This window comes from Antrostomus carolinensis, unplaced genomic scaffold (assembly GCF_000700745.2).
Source record: "Antrostomus carolinensis isolate BGI_N321 unplaced genomic scaffold, ASM70074v2 scaffold12061, whole genome shotgun sequence".
Classification (NCBI taxonomy): Eukaryota; Metazoa; Chordata; class Aves; order Caprimulgiformes; family Caprimulgidae; genus Antrostomus; species Antrostomus carolinensis.
In genome coordinates, this window is record NW_010293589.1 from 79,543 (window position 1) to 91,294 (window position 11,752).

Here is an 11,752-nt window from a genome sequence, read left to right on the forward strand (position 1 = left end):
TTTTTTCCCCAAACAAATGTTCTAGTATTTTTAGGGTGCCTTAAAAATCTGGAGGTGATTTATCTTTGTGAAGAACATCCTCTTTGAGGGCAAACTCTATTCACGTGTTTTCTTTTCGCCATGCAGCTGCAGACCTTTGCAAACAAAACAACGGCGGGTGCCACAGGGCAGCCGAATGCACACAGCTCGGGGTGAAAGTCTTCTGCAGCTGCCAGAAAGGGTACAAAGGCGATGGCTTCACATGCCTTCCAATAAATCCTTGTGCTGATGGGTTCAACGGTGGCTGCCATGAGCACGCCATTTGCACCGTCATAGGACCTGTAAGTTGAATGATTTCAGTCACCAGCAAGGAACTTTTTCCTGGTGCCAGCAGAAGTCTTTTCTCTGGCTGGATCACCCTCTGTACCTCTCAAAGTTCCTGTTTTCCAAAATAACCTTTACATGGCTCCAGACTGTTTTCCACACCAGTTTGTTATCCTTTCAGCTGAGGTGTGAGAAACAGTTTGACATCTTTGCTCTAGGGAAAGGGGTGCTATAGCAGCAGATGCGATATTTTTCATGTGTAATTTTTCTGTTCTCTTCATAACTCTCCCTAACTGGATATCCCTATTTGCAATGGGAGTTTGTTGGATTGAAACAGAATATATTTTGGGAGTTAAATGTAGGGACAGCTGGGAGAATGGTGTCACTTGTTAGTTGGCCAGACTCGGCTTAAAAAGCTCTGCAGCCAAATTGTACAAATTCCTTGGCCTGCACAGTCAATGTTGTTGAAGAAAACTTGTGGTGGTGACTTGATCCAGCATTTGTCCTGGTGCTTTCAGGATCACTTGTCCATTCCGTGTTGGTGGCTTGCCTGATATATCTCCCAGGAGCAATCTGGAAAAGCCTTGCTTCTAATCTGTTCCAGCTGCCAACCATCACAATCCCTGGATGTCACCAACTCCTGCTTGGTTTATAGTTCTCAATTTATTACTATCAATGGACTGCTAAATTCCTTTCACGTTCCTGTGCCCAGTCATTTAAATATCATTTTGATTGGTTTGCCATCCATTTTTGTTAATTGCATGTCACACAATTCTCCAATGCATGTTATTAGCTTTGTGGATGGAATTATGGTTTGGCATTAATTCAGCAAAGTACCCAAGCGCATGTGTAAATGTTTTGCTTAGAAGAATAAATGTCAGCGTCAGAGTTTGTGGTCTGTTGAATCACAGTTGTTAGTAGCAACCTTCCTGTTTGTCTATTCCTGGCTGTATCAAGTGAAATTTTTCCAACAGTTCAGAATGTTGCTTGAAATACCACTTTTATGTCGGCTAAATACTTGGCCTGGCCTTTTTTATTCTCTCTCTGACCAGGACAAACGCAAGTGCCAATGTAAAAATAACTACATTGGTGATGGGCTGAACTGCTCCGTGATGCAGCTTCCTCTCGACCGCTGCTTGCAAGACAATGGGCAGTGCCACCCTGACGCCGACTGTGCCGATCTCCACTTCCAAGGTGAGGGTGGCACACCGTGCACACCAAAGGACAGGGACATCCTCATCCCTGTCCCACTGCGCTGAAGCCAGAGGCCAGGATCCTTGTGTCTGTAAACTCACCCAGTCTTCTACCTATATCCCCTTGAAACAATGAGATGTAAGCACATTTAAAATTAGAAGGTGTGCTTAAATACTTTACAATACTGGATTTATGAAGCAACAGATGAGGGCATTCCAGGTAGGAATACTACCTCTAAGGGATCAATCTGTTCTAACTACATTTCACAAAATTGACGGGTATTTGTGTGGCACAGTTGACTTTGCATCCAGAAACAGAAACCCCCTCAGGAAGAGCTGGTTCTTCTCTCTCTCTTTGCAGATACCACTGTTGGGGTTTTCCACTTACGGTCCCCACAGGGGCAGTACAAAATGACTTATGAGAAGGCAAAGGAGGCCTGTGCCAATGAGTCAGCCACCGTCGCGACGTATAACCAGCTGCTGTATGCTCAGAAGGTGAGGAAGCCTCACCACAGGAAGAGATCCCCCAAGTGGACCAAACGTCAGCATAAATGGGGAGGGAGGAGCAAGGGGCTGCTCTGTGCTAACAAGCTTCATTTTCCCTCCTTTCCTTCCGCTGTGCCCCAGGGTATATTTGTCTGGGAGCAGTTTTCAGATGATTGGTTTCACGCCTGCTCATACAGCACTGAAACCAGTTGCAAAATTCTTGTTTCCAGTGATACTGGAGTGCGATGGTAAAATCAGACTTACAGAGTGTTTTTATGGAGGTTTTATTAGCACTTCTTGAAGAAATGTACACTTCAGAATTATGCTTAGATTAATTTTCTTTTTAATGTAAGGCTCCAGGAATCTTTTCCCCAAATGCTGTTAACTTAGCAGAGCCATTTCCATATTCTTTTCCCTGAGAGTGTTATAGACCAGGCAGAGTTGCTGTCAGCAGGATGAGCATCACACCTTGGGTTTGTAAAACTTGTTTTAGGAGAGTGGGTGAGACTGACTGTGCCTTTCCAGCTCCTTCTCGTCTGTGGAAGGAAGGAAGATGCTTACCATTTAGAGACACCTTTAGCAAAACGTGAGGCTGGATCGCAGCCAGCATGTAAACCTCCTTCTGCTGCCTGAGGAGATTCAGATTGCAGCAGGAGCTGTAGGTCCCCTGAGCCACACAGTCTAAACATTTCCCTCGGAGCAGCAAAGTCGGCAGTGGGGTTGCTTTCAGCACTCCCAGGGACTTCTTTTCCATGTTGAGCTGGTTTCTCAGCCCTTCCCATGCTGACAAAAGGTGGGTTGTCACACGATGGGATTGCACGTCCCTCTTGCTTTCACACCCACCTCTGATCCTGCCTGCCTTTGGGCTCAGGGAACCTTTTCCCAGGAAATCCTGGCTCCATCGGCCTGTAACAGGCAGCCACTGACTTTCAGGAAGGCCCCCTCTCTGCATGCCCTTGGCACAGAGCTCAGCACAGGGCAGGCTGCAGGATGGACATACAGAGCCTGCTCAGACCCTCAGAAAGAAGACTGGTGGGTTGGTTGCTGCCTGAGGGCCCCAGGGGGATTGTCCCTTTCCTCAGCAGCACCCCAGCCCCACCACCCAGCTCTTCCCCCCATGTTTTTTCCTTTTGGCTGTGCTGGCTGCAGGCGAGGTACCACCTGTGCGCTGCTGGCTGGCTAGATGGCCAGAGGGTGGGCTACCCAACTGCCTTCTCGTCCCCAAACTGCGGCTCCGGGTACGTTGGCATTGTGGACTATGGAAAAAGAGTCAACCTGAGTGAAACCTGGGATGTCTTCTGCTACAGGGAGAAAGGTAAGAGGGTTTTTTGCTGCATCCCTCTGCGCAAAGGGGAGCAGCAGCCTGGATTTCGGTTCCTCTGGTCGGCCACAGGCTGCAGCTAACACTGCAAGAGACTCTGCTTCTTTTTATCTTTAAAAAAAACTGTTGCCTCCAAGTTGTTTTTCAGGCACAGGACAGCCTAAAGCCTTCTAGCAAAGGGCGTTTGCCCACCCGTCTCCCTGTGTTTGTACCTTCCAGAGGTGAACTGCACCTGCAAGCCGGGCTACGTGGGGGATGGCTCCTCCTGCAGCGGGAACTTGCTGCAAGTGCTGACGTCCTTCCCAACGCTGACCAACTTCTTGTCGGTACGGCCCACAGCTGCCGCGCTGCTGGCTCAGGTGGCTCTGCCAGCAGGTTGTATCTCAGTGTTTGCTTTACTAGCCAGTAACAACACCACACCAGCAAAGCATGGTGGAGTGGTCTAAATCCGCACTGTTGAGATCAGAACTTAGTTGCTTTTATTTTTTTAATTACTTGCTCCAAAGAGGTTTCGGGGTTTTTTTAAATTCATTTAGAAATGAAATGCTACTGCAGCTTTAGCCTAAAGAGGATTCTGTGCACAGCTGCTCCTGGCTTTCTAAGCATCACGAGGAGCATGGTGCTTTTTTGTAATTTTATTGAATCGCTGCTGGCGAAAAAGGCAAAGCATTAAAAGGGTCCCTTTCTTGCCACTACTCAGAAAGGCATTGTATGTGTAAGGAACCTTACAGACAACAAGAGCCCAACTCCTGCAAGTCCATTTAAGATGCACTCACCAAATCAGCAGCTAAAATTGGGTTTTGAATACAAACTTCTTCCATAATATCACTCCAGAGTTGCTTCATGGCTATTAATGGAAAGCTACTTTGTTGTTATTTATACATTTATTTGTATAATATTTATATTTGTTGTTATTTATACATTCTCAACTTTTCAGCTCCCCACACAGCAGAGCACAATTGCTCTTTAGTAAAGCTGAATTTTGTTTCTGCCTAGGACATCATGGCTTACTCTAACAGCTCTAGGAAGGGGAGGGAGTTCCTGCGGTACCTCACAGACCTGTCAGTGCACGCCACTCTCTTTGCTCCAAACGATAGCGGGTTAAGGGAAAATGAGGTCAGAGTTTCTTTCTTTTTTCCTTCCTCATTTTAATAACACTTTTTAAATAGCCATTATGGGTTTCTGTATCCCAGTGAAATTTAAGGGTTTTTTTAAAAAACAAAGTCTTTGCACGACCTAACTTCTGTGTAAACCCACATAGTTTCAACTGTGCTTCTAAAAGAGGTGAGTTCATCATTTCCATTTCTTTTCCATAGTTAGGAGTGAAAGGTTATCAAGTGTTTGAGTCACTACAGAGACTCTTCCATCAGGGATTTTACTTACCTAGGTAAAAAGGAGTCTGCCTGAGTTGAAGCCTTCTCTGGCTTATTAGCATCAGGTACAGTTATCTGAAGAAAGCAGTGCATGACTTTTGTATTTCCCACAAATACATTAAAGACATCTGTTCCTAGCTTCATTTTTGTGCTTATCCCTTCCTTCTTCCTTCCTTCTGTCAAACATTGTCTTAATTCACCTGGGTTTATGCCTTGGCTTGCATCTTCAAGCTGTTTGGAATATCTCTGAGACTCATCACTTCAGGCCATCATACAAAAGAGTGAAGTTCTTTGTCCCACCAGAACCAAAGCACTGCCTGCTGCAGGAAGCTGTCAGAGGCCAGTGGGGACAGAGGATCCCACTGTTTGCATCCAGATTTCCCAAAAGCCTCTACCCCATATTGCACTTTCTGCAGTATTAATAGCAAAGAGGTCACAGGCACATAGCCTGCTGGTAAATCCAGAGGATTAACGAGATCAGTTAACGCTCCTTGTATTTTGCTCTCGTTTGCAGACACTTTCTGGGCGAGACATCGAGTATCATTTATCTAATGTCAGTGTCATGTTTTATGAGGACCTGACCAACGGAACCACCCTCCTAACTCGTCTAGGGGAAAAACTCCTCATTACAAACACCGGGGGCCAGGAACATCAAGCCCCCACTGCTGAACAGGTATCTTTTTAATAAATTTCCCATCTTTGTGCTTTTTCCCCTCTTATTCTATACCCTATAATGGAGTGGTATGCTGATCCAGAGAGCAATTCAGTAAAATTATAGTGGGCAGCAATGAGGGGCTGACTCCAGAAGGCTCCTTCCTGCCCAGAAGCTGCAGGAGAGCAGCTGGCAAACTGCAAATTTATAAGTTTGCAAATGTCCAAGCTCTGACCCTCAGAACTTGAAGGAAGCTGCTCCTGTGGCCTGCAGGAACAGCAGGATGGGGACACGGGCTTGATTGAACACTTTGCTCAGCCTGGTAGGATTATGAGAGATGGCAGTGCTACAGGAGGAGAGACAAAGGCAGCAGCTTCTCATAAAAGAAAAGCATTGGCATTTGTAAAGCTAATTTTAAAGGTAATTCTTGGGAAAGAAGAGACCCCAGCATAGCCTTGCTCAGAGCAAAAGCACACAAAACAAGTTTGCAGGTTTTTTATTGCTATCTCAGTGGGAATTTTTTAAATACAAAAATTTATATCCTTTCTGCACATGGAAAGTATCCTCTGAAAACACACCCAACTTCTCAGTTTTTATTAAGAACATACTCACTGCCCAAGCATTTCAAACAATCTCTGTGACAGCAGCCCCTCGAGACCAAGGCTGGGACTCTGCTGTTGGGGATGCAGTATCGCTGAATATGACAATAAGAAACCCTGTGTCTGTGGGCTTGCAGTTAAAACATGCTCTAGAGGACAGTGCTGGGCCCAAGGCAAGTTGAGTGCCCAGCATCAGCACTGATGTCCAGAAAGGCAGCAGTGTAAGCCCCCACGGGATTTTTCCTCTGTGTGGCAGTAACTGAGGTGGGGAAATAGTCTCAAGGTTTATTTCAGCCCCAAAGGCAGGAGAGGCAAAGCTCAGCTCTTATTGTTCTTTCTCCTGGCAGGGTGAGATCAGACACGTGGACAGAAGTGCTATTGTTGAGTGGGATATAATTGCTTCCAATGGGATAATCCATATCATTTCAGAGCCTTTAAAGGCTCCGCCAGCACCTGTAAGTACATAGTGATTTTTTTTTGGGGGGGGGAGGGGGAAGTGGTGAGGGGTGTCTGTGCCTTACATCATCCCAGACTCATTGCTGGCATTTATATATTTCAGTTACCCTCTCACAGATGCAGTTTCAGTTTAAAAGGTTATTTTGAAAGAAAATTAGAATTGAAGAAGAGGGTGCGAGTGAAGCTCGTTCAAAATGTTTCTGTCTGAACATGTTCTTCCTGCATTTATTTTTTATATATATTTAAAAAAAGCTCCATTTCATAATGGAGCTCATTTTTGTAATGGAGGTTTTGTAAAGCTCCATTTCAGTTATTCCAAAAAGATCTTTCAAGCTTCTAAGGAAATCTTGGGTTTGCATTTATTCTTACCCAAAACAACAAGTTGTTTTTAAAATAGATAGTTTTTGCCTGCACGAATCCCTGCAATGGTACCAGTTACCCAATTATCTCTCCCACTAGAAAGGCCAAAGCAAACAGTGCATGGCAGAAGAGCACAGTTCAGGAAGGCATGCCATCCTTTCCATGGAGGCAAGTTGAGTTAGCAGCTGCACTGCTTCAAGATGGAATAAAAATGTGCAGAGCCCAGCAGCAGGGAGGGAGGGACATTGTTCTGTTTCCCAACAGCAAAGTTTACTGTTTTGTACGAAAGGGAGGAAAAAACATTTCATTCACCTGCAGTGCAACTGGGATGTTTCACAAAAGTGATCCCTGCTGCCCCTGGGAGAGATGCGCACTGAGCACCTTTTTTTCCAGTACAAAAAGCTCTGGTTTCAGAAGTAGCTAACCAGCTGCCTCCTTGGTCCACAAGATTAATCCTGTTGATACTCTCTTTCTCGCCTTAATTTTGTCCTGAGCAACCCCTTCTCCTTCACAAACCACAGCCTTCTCATCCCTTGAAGCTCAGTAATATGCCTGCACAATTGGTTCACAAGAATCCCTTGCAGCCTACAATCCTCACAAGTAGGAAATGACACACTTGGGTAAAAGCATAAATTACTGCCTGAAAATTATTCAAAATAATAGGCAATTTCTGTCAGTCTACAGCAGCATGATATTACAGTCTTTAGAATACCCTCCACATACTAGAGGGCAATTAAATGTTTTCTAATATTTAGCTGTCCAGCTGTACCATGTAAATTATTTTGTTTTCTAAAAAGAGAAATAATACTTAAGACAACAATGTGATTATTTTTGACAGGGTAAGTTTAATAATTAGTTTTGTAGGCAGGAGGCCACAAAGCTAGGGCATCACATGGAAAAGCAAAAGTAAGAGCATATAAATTTCCTATCCATTTCCAAACACCTCCTGACCTCCCAGACTGCCAGCAAAGAGTACAGTGCTTTGGGGAGATTGCAGCCTGAGTGGCTGCATGCCCTAGGATCCCTCAAACTTCTCATCACCCCCAAAGTGCTGGTCACCCTCATGGTATCAGTCTACCAGGCCAGAGAGCTGCAGAAGGCAAACCAAAGTCTGAGCCTGGAGACATTTCTCCCCTTTAGATGAAATCCAGATCATGTGTGAATTTCTTTCAGTCCTTCACCTACATACATATTTATTAAAATATTTGTAAGATATTATACACAGCTTCTTGCATTGACACTTTACCTGCTTGGCTGAAGAATGATTTCAGGTTAAAGACGTTGCATGTTTTGGGGCAAAATGACCTCCAGAAGGCAGGTTCTGGGCAGCTGGCAGAGCCCAGCCCTGCACACCCCCAGCACAGGTTGTCAGTCCCTCTAACCAGTGAGGAGATGTGCCCCATCTCAGGCATGGTTTGGTTTGAGTCCTGCTAAGCAGGGCTCCGAGGATGGTGTGGCTGCCAATAGCTGGCAATAACCAGCACCTCCCCAGCACACAAAGTGGGGAATAAGCTTGAAGCCATGCAGAGCCCTCCAGGGTTTGCAGCACAGTTTTCCAAGCTGCCTTAAGGGAATTTGGAACCCATTTCTCCTCCACAGGCCAGTGAGGTTTCAGTTTCATCATAGCCTCTATTGCTACTTCAGAAAACCTGAGCAGAAAAGATCACTTAGGCACGCTCTGTAACTTCAAAACCATGAGCAAGATGAAACTGTGCTACAACCAGTGCTCAGTACCCTGAAAAAAAAATTAATTTGTAATTACCATCAAAAGGCTGTATTTAACCTTCTCTAAGGATCGCGTACCAGGAAACAAGCACAAAAGCAGTCCAAGACTAGGGCAGATCTCAAACGGACACTGCATGTGCTCAGGTGCTAGAAGGTGATCAGTGCCCACCCTGCAGCTCACTCACCCTCTCTCTTGCTTCCAGGCTTCTCTCCATGCCAGTACTGGGACAGGAATATTCTTTGGCATCTGCCTGGTTACTGGAATTGTGGCTTTTATTGGATATTCATACCTCAGGTTCAGGAAGAGAAACACAGCCTTCCAGCACTTCCAGGTAGGTGGCAGACAGGAACACAAAGCACGGGGGCAGCACTACCCCGGAACCACCTCACCTCCCAAACTCACAGCCTCCCATTTCTCCTTGCATTTTATTAAGCTGGAAACATTCCCAATGACTTCCCACTCAGACTGAGACAGGGAGAAAGGGGGGAAGGCTCACACACTTGGTCTTGGGCAGCACAGGAAAAAAGACAAGCAAATTGAAATTGTCAGGATTGAAAAGTACAATTTTTTTATATTGGTGAGCTCACAACTTGCTTTCTCTTAACTAACTTTGCTAGCCTTGCATAGTATCACGATGACGCTAAACCAGCCAGCAACAGCCAAGCTACTCAGACACAAGGGATGACCAAAAGAAAGTGTTACAAAATACTCAAAAATCAATCCAAAAGAAAATCTACCTAGAAGTAACCAGAAATTTCCTCCTATTCTAGTCCCTGCATAATGCAAATCGTCTTCTAGAAACAAAAAACAGGAGCCATAAGCCAGGGGAAATGCTTGTAGTTTTACATAGCTGCAATGAGAGCACTCAGGACCACCCTGGACCACCCAGGTACCTTTTATCCCAGGCACAACGTCAGGGCAACACTTCCTCTCCCATTCTTTGCTGAGATTTTAAAATAATAAGGGAGAGAAAAAAAGGTACCAGTGTTGAGTGACCTGAGATAATAAAACAACCCAAAGACACCGACTGAGATGATAAAGCTGGTTCAGCTCCAACACTTTGTTGGACACCAGTCAGTAGTGAAGGTTGAGTGCCCCAGTTAATACACTGACTGGGGAGGATGAATTTGAAACAGTTTTGTGTGGTTTTGTGTAGTCAAAAGATGAGACTGACGTAACCTCGCTGGACAAGTCACACCCTTCAAATATCACCAACCCCTCATACGAAAGTTCGTCTGCACTGACTCCACCAGAACCTACTTATGATCTTTTCTCAGTAAGTGTTCATTTTGATGTGAGATTGAGACACAACTGAAATCATAGTCAGAGAGAATGACTTTATGAAAGGAAAACCTTGGGGGTGGGGGTGGGGGGAAGAAAAATTAATTTGGGAAAATACCATTCAAGTTCCTGGCTTTCCTATCTCACCACTGCTAGAAATTAGGTTTATACAAATTTAAAAAGCCCTCCAATTTTGTCTTCCCTTCTCTTTGCTGCAAACACATTCTGCACAGAATCTGAAACGTAACAGGAAGGGGGCTGGGAAACAAGGGAAGGAAAGATTGAGTAAAGCCAAATATCTGAATAGCCTTGATGGTCCAATTTAGCAAGACCCTAATTTACATGCAGAGTCTAAAATCAAAATAAACCTTTTTGTATCCTGTAAAGGGTCTTGTTTGGTGCAAAAGGGTCAGGTGCAAACTCTACCATCTGTATGGACAAATTTGACAAAAAGTGACTTTCATTTCTTAACACAATGTTCAAACCTGATTTTCTTTTTCTTCTCTTTTTATAGGATTCAGATGACCAGCAGCTTGTGATGAGTGGTCCTCATGATCAGAATTAAAGACCGAATTTGGCATTAGCCAATTATAAAACACATTTGTATTTACACTACTGTGAAAAAACAGCACCTACATGTTTCAGAGAATAAAGTCACTTTACAAATTAAAAAGCAAAAGAGCACAGCTTTGTTTAAGATGCAGCCCATATAGTTAGGAACCCCAGAAGTGGTGGCTGTATCTGAGCAAGGCCAACCAAATGCAGATCTGAGCCTCAGCTAACCTACCCAGAAGCAGACACCTCTCTGTGAGAAGTATGACTTTCACAACCCCGCTATTTAACTGCTTTTATTCTGCACAGGCTTTAAAATGGCCTCAAACACGCTGCTAACTTGGCAAATACCCTAAATTTGCTAGCACTCCAGCTCTATGCTTTCATTTTGGCTCAGTTACAACTACAACTGGCAAGTGTGAAACAGAACATGTGTTAAACCTGTATTTTTAAACTTAAGGGATTTTTTGCTAGTATACTTTCTTGTACGAAGCTCAGCAGCAGTAAAGGCAAGCATCCTGTCTGCCCCACTCACCTCCTCTAGGTTTTTACCTTTCCTCCGACTGTTTTGTTTACATCTCATCTCACCTCACTGTACAAAGGGAAACAGTAACTGTAGAAGCTTTGGTAAGAAATACAGGTGATATGGGAGCATTTGACTAGTAATCAATTTTTACTTGAGCCATTTTTGTGAGAAGTGGACAACGAAGATGAACATACTCTTGCCTTCTCATGTCCACATTCAGTTTTTTAGGTCTGAGAGGAGCAAAAGCTACCTGCTTGTTCACGTACCAGATTTTTACCAAGCACATTAACATTGCGGTTCAACTGATGCACAGCAATAACAGCTGCAATTTTCACCACACTATCAGAAGTGAATCAAACCTGAGATTGATTAGCTTTCGTTTCCTTCCCTGAAAACCTTAACATTATAGCAAACTTTGAGAACACCACAAAAACCACAAAATAGCAAGAAAAAGATTTTCTTGCTGGCAGCAATAACGTTCTCCTGTGATATGCTTCCTGGTGTCTACCACACATTGGGGGCAAGAGGGAAGGTGTCACTGCAGGAGAGCATTAGTGACCTGTGAGAACACCCCAGGATGCCTCCTTTCAGAACAAGGTATGCAGGCAACTCTAGGGTCTTTGACACAGCCATCAAGCACAGGCAAGGGAACTTAATGTGTAAATACCTGGACGAAAAAGACAGACTGAAGCAATTTCCAGACTCCTTCCCTTGGCCCTCTGCACATGCCTGCTTGCTTTTACCTATAAGATATTAAAACATTTAGAACACAAACACACACACATATTTAGGGGAGTTTTCCCCACAGAGTTTTGCAATTAATACAACTCATGTTCTTTCCTTCTCCCCAGTTACCCAAAATACTGAGGCTCATAGGGATCAGAGATAAGTCCAAGCTTTATTTTTGTAATAATCATTAAATAC

General features: G+C 44.3%; 1 protein-coding gene across 1 annotated transcript in view; it reads left to right on the top strand.

Moving 5' to 3' along the window:
- STAB2 (stabilin 2) overlaps nt 1-10,315 on the top strand; it is a gene marked incomplete at its 5' end in the record, with an annotated part of 86,960 nt that extends 76,645 nt beyond the window's left edge. Inside the window, 11 exons of the mRNA XM_029087300.1 lie at nt 127-320; nt 1,356-1,497; nt 1,858-1,991; nt 3,132-3,297; nt 3,523-3,629; nt 4,300-4,419; nt 5,191-5,349; nt 6,275-6,382; nt 8,672-8,800; nt 9,626-9,745; nt 10,265-10,315. Coding sequence (XP_028943133.1) covers nt 127-320; nt 1,356-1,497; nt 1,858-1,991; nt 3,132-3,297; nt 3,523-3,629; nt 4,300-4,419; nt 5,191-5,349; nt 6,275-6,382; nt 8,672-8,800; nt 9,626-9,745; nt 10,265-10,315 — 1,430 coding nt within the window. The remainder of the gene's footprint in view (nt 1-126; nt 321-1,355; nt 1,498-1,857; nt 1,992-3,131; nt 3,298-3,522; nt 3,630-4,299; nt 4,420-5,190; nt 5,350-6,274; nt 6,383-8,671; nt 8,801-9,625; nt 9,746-10,264) is intronic.
- Nucleotides 10,316-11,752: the final 1,437 nt, after the last annotated feature.